This window comes from Lynx rufus, unplaced genomic scaffold (assembly GCF_022079265.1).
Source record: "Lynx rufus isolate CCGP_SWC_20201006 ecotype Redwood Valley unplaced genomic scaffold, mLynRuf1.p SCAF_7, whole genome shotgun sequence".
NCBI lineage: Eukaryota > Metazoa > Chordata > Mammalia > Carnivora > Felidae > Lynx > Lynx rufus.
The window spans coordinates 15,917,597-15,927,334 of NW_025814889.1; the positions used below are offsets into that span (position 1 = coordinate 15,917,597).

Sequence of the window (9,738 nt, forward strand, 5' to 3'; positions counted from 1 at the left end):
AACGGTTTCCCGAACCGCTAGGAGCCCTCAACCTCGGCGGGCAGCAGGGCTCCGGTGACTCACTGCCAGTGACTCAGCGACCCCACCCCTCTCGCCCCCCTCCCCCCCCCGCCCCTCGGGCTTTCCTCGGCCGCAGCCTCGAAGCTCGCGCCCTCCAAAGCCACACCGAGCCCGTTAGGTCCCTGAACCTAAGGAACCCCCAAGACAAGAGGCTGGAAAGATTCGTGGGCCAAAGCGGGCGGTGCGCCAAGCCTGCTCGGGACCCCAGCTCCGTGTTCTGGGCTGTGCGCGCCCCCATCGCCCGCTCCAATCTCAGGCGTTCTTTGTTCCTTTCTCCGCGCCTTCCACGCCTCGGGATCCCCCCCTCTTCCTGCCCCTTTGCCCGCGGGTCTCCCCACCCACCAGCCCCGAGCAGAACACTGGCCTGCAGCGGAGCGCCCCTCCCACCCGCCCGCCTCCTCCCAGGCCTCTTTGGCCCAGTGCCTGGGGACCCCTCCGGTCCGGTCCCGGGCAGGGTTCCCTACCACCGCGCGACCCCGCCTTTTTCAGCACCCACTGGGAGCAGAGCTCAGGCCAACATCAGGAAAGCCCCCGAAAGTCCCAGCCCACCCAAAAAGTAACGGGAAGGTGCCCAGTCCCGGGCTGCAGAGGGGCGGAGAGGAAGGCTCGAGGGCGCCCCCGCCCCAACCCCCGCCCACCCTTCCCGCATCTCGTCGGGTCCCCATTGGCTGGCGCTCTCCGCGGCTGGGATGGCAGTGGGAGGGGACCCTCTTTCCTAACCGGGTTATAAAAACTGCGCCCTCGGCCCGGTCCGGTCCTCTGCCACTCTCGCTCCGGGGTCCCCCGCGCCAGAGACGCAGCAGCGCTCCCACCGCCCACACCCACCGCGCCCTCGCTCGCCTGTCCTCCCCGAGCCAGTCCGCGCCGCCGCAGCCGCCCAGCCCACCGCCACCGTCTCAGCCATGTCCACCAGGTCTGTGTCCTCGTCCTCCTACCGCAGGATGTTCGGCGGCCCCGGCACCGGGAGCCGGCCGAGCTCCAGCCGGAGCTACGTGACCACGTCCACCCGCACCTACAGCCTGGGCAGCGCGTTGCGCCCCAGCACCAGCCGCAGCCTCTACGCCTCGTCCCCGGGCGGCCCGTACGCCACGCGCTCCTCGGCGGTGCGCCTGCGGAGCAGTGTGCCCGGTGTGCGTCTGCTGCAGGACTCGGTGGACTTCTCGCTGGCCGATGCCATCAACACCGAGTTCAAGAACACCCGCACCAACGAGAAGGTGGAGCTGCAGGAGCTGAACGACCGCTTCGCCAACTACATCGACAAGGTGCGCTTCCTGGAGCAGCAGAACAAGATCCTGCTGGCCGAGCTCGAGCAGCTCAAGGGCCAGGGCAAGTCGCGCCTGGGGGACCTCTACGAGGAGGAGATGCGGGAGCTGCGCCGGCAGGTGGACCAGCTCACCAACGACAAGGCCCGCGTCGAGGTGGAGCGCGACAACCTGGCCGAGGACATCATGCGGCTCCGGGAGAAGTAAGGCGGCGCCCACCTCGGGGCTGCGGGAGGGAGGGAGGGGGGTACGGGGCCCCCGCGAGAAGCCGCCACGCCCTTGGGGATGTGGCTCGGGCGGTGGCTGTCTGGGGGACAGCGGGTGAGCGGGGCGGTGGCTTCGGCGGCGCAGCCCCGCCCTGCACCCAGACCTTGCAGTTCGCATTTCCTCTCCCCTCCCCCCCCACTCATTGCCCAAGAACACCCCGCTTCAGGTTACAGATTTCTTAAAACTACCACTTTGTAGCCGAAGGCCCTTAAAAGCAACGAGCGCGATCTCCCCCAAACTTTTAGAAAGTTTCCTGGCCCCTTCTGGCGTGCGGCCATCATGGGGCGGGAGAAGGGAAGAGGGGAGGGGTGTGGAGGCAGCGAGACAAAGGGATTGCAGAGGTTCCTCGGAGGCGGGGTGGGGGCGTTCGCCGTGCAGGTTGGCGTGGCGGCCGTGATTGCTTTTGCACACTGCGGGCCGAGGTCCCGCCAAAACTTGCGGAGAGCGGCAGTCCTAAAAGCCGCAGTCGCCGGCTGCCCGCAGAGGTGGCGCAGCGGATCTCGTCTCGCGGCGTCGCGACGTGGTGGTTGGGTGTGGCCGCCCCACCCCTGGCGGGGTCCCAGTTCCCTTTTGGTTAATGCGCGACTGTTTCAGGTTGCAGGAGGAGATGCTTCAGAGAGAGGAAGCCGAGAGCACCCTGCAATCTTTCAGACAGGTTTGTAGATTCTGTTCCCACTTGCACAGCCACCGGACCCCGCCCCATCAACCCACGGGCAATTCTCAAAAGTTACTCAACCCAAGTCTAGAGAGCGCAAAACTTCACTTCTGTGCGCAAAGCCCCCTAGCGGCAGAAAGACCGCAGATCGGAAATTGTCCGAATAAAAACCCTTGAATGGGGTGAAGCCTTTCCTTAGGACATAAAGTCTTTGATTTTTTACTTTGTTTCGACGTTTTTTTTCAAAAAAAATTTTTTTTTTCCGTTTTGTTTTTGAAACACATTGACATTCAGATTCTGAACAGTTACAGTTTGATGTAGATAAAGGTTTGCTAAAGTCAAGTTGGCTAACTTTTACAAGGCCACCAGAAAGCACAGTTATGCCCTGTACTTTAAAATGTAAATGTACAGGGGGGACAAGAAACTTAGTTTCACTGGATGGAAGCCAGCAAGTGTCTTTTCTTCTCTGCAAGTTCCATGGCGGCTTTAAAGTTATATGGAACTATCCCCGGGCACAACTATTTTGTGATCTAATAAGGGTGAAAAGGAGCCATCTGTCCTCTGGGCTGAAAGGTATTAATGGTTTCTACGGGCTTCACTATGGAATGTAGATACAGACATTCTGGCAAGTGTGGTGGCTCAGGACAGAAATAATAGGAGTCTTTGTGTTCCCAGAGAAGCTTTGCAACAGGCTGCATTCTTATTGAATATGTAATGATGTAAGCACAGTCCTGGTCGGACACAAGTATTTGCTAACATCCGTTATCTAATCTCTGGCCCAGACTTGTGAAGTATATTCTTAAAGCTACAATCATAATTCACATTTTGAAAGGCCTTTCTTGATTTGGTTTCTTAAATTCTTTAGCACATCCTCCGCAAGAACCTAAGGCTGAAGAACGGATTTTCAGTAAAGGACTTTTTGCTCCAAAGTTAGATAGACTTAAAGGATTTTTAGCTTGAAATTAGAATTCAAAAGCCGGAAGAGCTGCCAGCATAGTTTTCTTCCCCTGAACACTTACTGGCATGGCTATAAAAGCTCTCCGAGGAATAGTCTAGAATAACATTTTGAAGCAGAAATACACTTACCAGATTAAGTTAAACACTGCAGTGTGTGCTTCATTTTAGTAACCGAGCATTTATGATCATCATATCTATAACGTTTTCTGCAGAGCAGTGAGTTAATATGAAACAATATTATTAGGAAAGATCTCCTGTTTAGGGATTAGGTAAAATCCCTCATAGTCTCCTCAATGAAGTAGAATGTCCCCCGTTGAACTTTTTTATAGAGGGCAGTAAATTATCTTTTGCATCTCTTTTAGGGCTTAACAAGCAAAAATGAATTTTGCCCAAGCCTGTTTTTTTTTTTCTTTTTTGTTATCACTCATTCCTCATTCACGTTTCCATGAAGGTGATAGAGGTGTCTTTGAAGACTGAAATGCTATAAACCATACACTGAGTACAGTTGCTTACAAAATAAGAGGTGTAAAGATTCTCGGGACGTTTCCTCGAGGGGACATAAAATCTTTGGGACGTAGCAGGTTACAAGTGGTGGAAACAGAAGAGAGCCAGAGCGGCAAGAATTTTTCACATAGTTTCATTACATGCATTTTGAGCAGTCATTCTGAAACAAACCTAGTAACAGAATTTACACCGTGCTCAGCGGAAGGGATGGACACACCCTTGTAGGATGTGCTACGAGAGGAAGCAGAGAAAATACAGTCCAGAATTTACATTTCGTTTCCTTACGTGCCTGAACTGAATCTTTGCCAGGGTACATCTTGAGTTGGAGTATAAATCTAGCCTGTAACCTGAATGCCAGATGACTACACACTCACTTTGAATTCTAAGGATAAGGTTCAGAAGTTTGAGTCGAGAAAAAATAGAGCTCATGGATACACTGACACTTTCAAAGCACAAATTTCTGTTCTGCGTACTCTCAGGTATAAATGAAGTGAGATCTGGCCAACCCTATGATCATCACGTTATCTCGCGACATGATAAAAAAAGAAATCTTAAAAATGCTGTCACGTGGATTTTAATGACCGATGAAGTACGGTTTGCCCTGTGCAGTTTAACATTTATCTGCATCCAAATTGCTTATCGGCCACCTAGAACACAACACAGTGGGTCACAATTCAAATTAGTTAACGAAGCAAAGAAAGTAGAGTATGTTATAGTACTGGGTGACTTACGGACCTAATGCAAAAGTCATAAAATCTGTCAACAATCTCTTCACAGTGAAGAGACTAAGCTCATGTGATTAATTTAAAATGAATCCACGAGACAGGCCTTGGGCTTCAGCAGCCCCCCCAATGCCTGTCTCTTCTCTTTTCCAACCAGGATGTTGACAACGCTTCTTTGGCACGTCTTGACCTTGAGCGCAAAGTGGAATCCTTGCAGGAAGAGATTGCCTTTTTGAAGAAACTACATGATGAGGCAAGTGGAGCCCCTTTTTGTGGGTGAATGTGGGTGAACGTGGGTGAAGTTGTCCCCAGATGTGGCACGACCGACCTCCTGTCTGTTCTTTCTTCAGGAAATCCAGGAGCTACAGGCTCAGATCCAGGACCAGCACGTCCAAATCGACGTAGATGTTTCCAAGCCTGACCTCACCGCTGCCCTGCGGGATGTACGCCAGCAATATGAAAGCGTGGCTGCCAAGAACCTTCAGGAGGCCGAAGAATGGTACAAGTCCAAGGTAGGACGCTAGTCCGTGTGGCTAGAACAAAAGAAGAGCATTTTGCTCTGAAAATGCTTGCACCCGTCTGTGATTCCTATACATACCCATTAGCTCCAGTCAGAAAGCTGGCTTGAACGTCTTCAAACTTCTTGAACTTCTTGTTCAAGTTTAATTTGTTGCTGCAGCCTCCCCATCACTCACGCCTTCTCTTTTCCACCCCTCCTTCTTAACCCTACATCAAAGTAACTCCCAACACCATGCCCTTGACCTCCACCCTTGAACGAGGGCAGTAGATCACGTCTCTACTTGAAAATATCAGTGTCGGCATTCCATCACTCCCCCTCTGCTTTTCAGAACAGAAATGCAGATGTATTCTGAGAGACAAGGAGATTTGAAGTTAAAAATACGGAGCGTGGTTTGGATTATGTGTCGTTTATTTGTTTGGTCACCATCTTTAAGATCTGCCGTTTTTCTGGGGAAGGTAGAATCTTAGAGGATTGGAAACCAAGTCACTTGGGGGGGTCTACATTTTTTATTTGTTTTTTGACAGTTTGCTGACCTCTCTGAGGCTGCTAACCGGAACAATGATGCCCTGCGCCAGGCGAAGCAGGAATCAAATGAGTACCGGAGACAGGTCCAGTCCCTCACCTGCGAAGTGGATGCCCTCAAAGGGACTGTGAGTATCAGACCCCCGTAAAAGAGGAAACATAACCAGTCTGCACCATCCACATGGACCGAGCTAATGGCGATAGCTGAACAAAACTTCAAATGAAGAAAAAGTGATTTTTTTAACCCAAAGACCATGAGTTGTCAGGACGGGTTCAAAAAAGCACTTTGGGAGGGGCGCCTGGGTGGCGCAGTCGGGTAAGCGTCCGACTTCAGCCAGGTCACGATCTCGCGGTCCGTGAGTTTGAGCCCCGCATCAGGCTCTGGGCTGATGGCTCAGAGCCTGGAGCCTGTTTCCGATTCTGTGTCTCCCTCTCTCTCTCTGCCCCTCGCCCGTTCATGCTCTGTCTCTCTCTGTCCCAAAAATAAATAAATAAACGTTGAAAAAAAAAAAAAAAGCACTTTGGGGTCTGAAGATTTGAGCTTACATGGGCCTTATCGTTCTAATACTTGAGCTTTTCTTCCCCCCCTGCAGAACGAGTCTCTGGAACGCCAGATGCGTGAAATGGAAGAGAACTTTGCCGTCGAAGCTGCTAACTACCAAGACACTATTGGCCGCCTGCAGGATGAGATTCAGAACATGAAGGAGGAAATGGCTCGCCACCTTCGCGAATACCAAGACCTGCTGAATGTTAAGATGGCTCTTGACATTGAGATCGCCACCTACAGGAAGCTGCTGGAAGGCGAGGAGAGCAGGTATGGCACGAGGGCTTGTGTGCCTGAATTAATAGCCACCGTGTATTAGGTATTCTGTCACTCATTTGACATTCCTCACCTCATTTCATCTTGGGAACATATCTTCAAGGTAGCTACTGACCACTTTTTATAGATACGGAACCTTCGGTCAGGAGGTTTAGTAACTTGCCCTAGTTAGAGTTAGTCAGGGGCAGAGCTGGGATTTGAACTCTTAACTCTCTGAGCGCCAACGCTCTTCCCACTCTGTGATGCCTCCAGTTCACGCCCCTGTGGAGAAGATACTTGGGGTAAAAGATTGTAAATGTACTAATGAGGCCACTCATAGGTAAATATGTTTGAAGCAAATCCCTCACGCCACGAACTACAGGAATACATTGTCTCCTTTGATGAAAACAAGAAGTGAATGAATTCGTGCCTTATTGTTTGAGCTGTTTTCCAAAAATTTTACTGTTTTTATCTTTTTATAGGATTGCTCTGCCTCTTCCCAACTTTTCTTCCCTGAACCTGAGGGGTAAGCATGTGATTGCCCTTTTTTGAAAAATTTTAGCAGCTTTGTAACCAGTCTGTTCATGATAAAGCACTCATTTGTTAAATGATACTTGGAAATGCCATACAAATTAAAATCCTGTAAAATATCCATAGTTTTTAGATCCAAGTACTGGCTTACAGTCTGTGCTTCCAGTTAAATTTAAACCACATTGACTTCTTCCTTTGGGGTGTAACTGAAATAGTCCATCTTGATGCTGGGCTTTCAAATGGGTATTAAGTCTCTAGAATTCTTTTGGGCACTTTGAGCAATTATGAACCACAGTCATAATTCTTTGGCCAGTTACTTATTTTTTTCAAATGTCCTTTTTCCTCATTTGGGGCTTTTTTCTTTATTCAGAAACCAATCTGGATTCACTTCCTCTGGTTGACACTCACTCAAAAAGAACACTTCTGATTAAGACGGTCGAAACCAGAGATGGACAGGTTGGTATCTTTCACTCAAAATCGGCATCATCTCAGGCCGGCATTGATAGCCTTGTGAATTACTAAGTCTGTATCTCATATACACCTGGTTAATTGGGGGGGGGGTTCCGTTTCACCCGTGACCCCTCAAAAGAGAATAGGCCTCTTCTCCTGGCATGACCCCCAGCCAACTAGTTATTTGGTTCCTCAATGTGGAGGTGAGATTGCAATCTACCTATAATCCAAAATAAAGGATTTCTTTCTATGGTCCTTAATTTAAAATGGGAGCACAGCCTCTTTCCGTTACTTTCTAGACTCGCTTCATGAGCTCCTTCATTAGAACCTCAATCCCAGGAATGTTTTGATACTGGACATATGGCCTTCCCTACTGACTGCCTCCTCAATGCTCCTGTGTCCTTTGACGTAGTGCAGGGACATGCCCTACGATCACTTCGTTTCTTGTTCGTTCCCTATGCCATGAAAGAAATGGCCGAAATCTATTGTAACCTTCGTGGAATCTTCCCTTGCCTTGCCCATAAACTTCAAGTGTACGTTCTGTACAATTAGAATGCCTTCATTGCTTTTAAACTTTGCTGCGTAGGATGATCACAGCATCCTTCAGAAACATAGTTCAGTTTTCTTTTCTTAAACCCTAACATTCCATCGGATACTTAATCTGCTTGTAGGTGAAGAGCGGCTTACGTACGCATCTGTCCCTTCTAGCTGGGACCCTTCTTGTGTATAATCAACATGACCTGCCTGTTTTCACAATAAATTCTATCTCGTAGGGATTTTTCTTTGTCGTGCTCAATGGGGTAGCTGAATCTTTAGCATGTAGTACCGTATTTGATTTGAATTTGAATTTTTTTCACAGGTTATCAATGAAACTTCTCAGCATCACGATGACCTTGAGTGAAGATTGCACAGACTCGGTGCAGCAATATATTACCAGCAAGAATAAAAAAAAAAAAGAAATCCATATCTTAAAGAAACAGCTTTCAAGTGCCTTTCTGCAGTTTTTCAGGAGCGCAAGATAGATTTGGAATAGGAATAACCTTTAGTTCTTAAGAACCAACACTCTTAAAAGATTTAGAGAAAAGTTTACAAACATAATCTAGTTTACGAAGAAAACTTGTGCTAGGATACTTTTTAAAAAGTATTTTTGCATACCATTAAAACTGCTTTTTTCCAACAAGTGTCTGACCAACTTGTTTCTGCTTCAATAAATCTTTGGAAAACTCTTTGGCTGTGTTACTTATTTGATAATATCTCCACAGTTCTCCAAAGTTTATGAGGATATATGTGTTAGTCAAATACTTTTTAGTCCTACTGGTTCATTTGTCACAAAAATCTAGGCTAACTTGATAAATCCAACTTATCTATGCTTGAGGTATAGTTCTTAACTGAGTCACTTACAGGTAGACGTCACTTCTTTTCAATTACATTATTTGAACTTAAATAGACGATCTATCATAAAATAACTTGTACGAAAATGACAGGTCTTTTCACAAGATGAGTTCAGCAGGGTCCATGTCCAGGTGTGATTTCATTCTAGCAAACAGACTTTCTAAACCCAAAGACTTAGGCTGAATGAAAACTTCTGGGGGAATGCAGCATATGGGAAGCTCGGACTCCCCCATGGGAGTTAGAATATATGGCAATGGCAGTGCATCGGGTGCATCTCTGTTAGCAAGAGGCAGGAAGGGACAGGTCCATCAAGTTTCAGCGAATGACACTTGCATTTCTGTGTCTAACTATATATGTATGATATCTATAAGTGTACTTTTTAAATGTTGGTTTATTTTTGAGAGAGCGTGAGTTGGGAAGGGGCAGAGAGAGAGGGAGACGCAAAATTCAAAGCAGGCTCCAGGGTCTGAGCTGTCAGCACAAGAGCCTGACGCGAGGCTAGAACTCACAAACCACGAGATCGTGACCTGGGCTGAAGTCGGATACTTGACCGACTGAGCCATCCAGGCACCTCTATCAATAGATATTTTTAAAGACTTTGGTGTTTGCAGACAGAAAATAAGGGAAAATCCCTACCTTCTGGCTGAGGGGTTTAATACTTGTGAATCACAAGGTAAAGTGATGCTAACTAAGCGTAATGAGCTTGCAAAACCTGGAACAGTGAGAATAAATGGTACAGTCGGGAGAAGCTTCAGGACCCAGAGGATGGAGAGAGGGATAGAGTTGAGATAAAACAGGACACAGAGGGTTGGAGCACCTGGGTGGCTCGCTCGGTTAAGCATCCAACTCTTGATTTCGGCTCAGGTCGTGATCTCATGTTTGTGGGATCAAGCCCCATGTGGGGCTCTGCACTGACAGCACGGAGCCCGCTTGGGATTCTCTCACTTCCTCCCTCTCTTCCCCTCCCCTGTCCACACTCTCTCTTTCTTAAAATAAATAAACTTAAATTGGGGGCGGGGAGGCACCTGGGTGGCTCTGTCAGTTGAGCGTCCGACTTCGGCTCAGGTCATGATCTCATGGTTTGTGAGTTCAAGCCC

The 9,738-nt window shown here is 48.5% G+C and overlaps 1 protein-coding gene across 1 annotated transcript; it reads left to right on the plus strand.

Moving 5' to 3' along the window:
• Nucleotides 1-872: 872 nt before the first annotated feature.
• On the plus strand, nucleotides 873-8,475 carry VIM (vimentin). Its single transcript, XM_047065164.1, has 9 exons — nucleotides 873-1,525; nucleotides 2,184-2,244; nucleotides 4,585-4,680; nucleotides 4,778-4,939; nucleotides 5,472-5,597; nucleotides 6,063-6,283; nucleotides 6,751-6,794; nucleotides 7,170-7,255; nucleotides 8,109-8,475. The coding sequence occupies exons 1-9, from the start codon at nucleotides 963-965 to the stop codon at nucleotides 8,148-8,150; spliced, it is 1,401 nt and encodes a 466-aa protein (XP_046921120.1). The 5' UTR covers nucleotides 873-962; the 3' UTR covers nucleotides 8,151-8,475.
• Nucleotides 8,476-9,738: the final 1,263 nt, after the last annotated feature.

Excerpts from the sequence above, each read along its gene's own strand:
- VIM (XM_047065164.1), top strand. The coding sequence starts at position 963 with ATGTCCACCAGGTCTGTGTCCTCGTCCTCCTACCGCAGGATGTTCGGC. Across the intron at positions 2,245-4,584 it reads CCCTGCAATCTTTCAGACAG|GATGTTGACAACGCTTCTTT; the intron begins GTTTGTAGATTC and ends TTTTCCAACCAG. Across the intron at positions 4,681-4,777 it reads TGAAGAAACTACATGATGAG|GAAATCCAGGAGCTACAGGC; the intron begins GCAAGTGGAGCC and ends TTCTTTCTTCAG.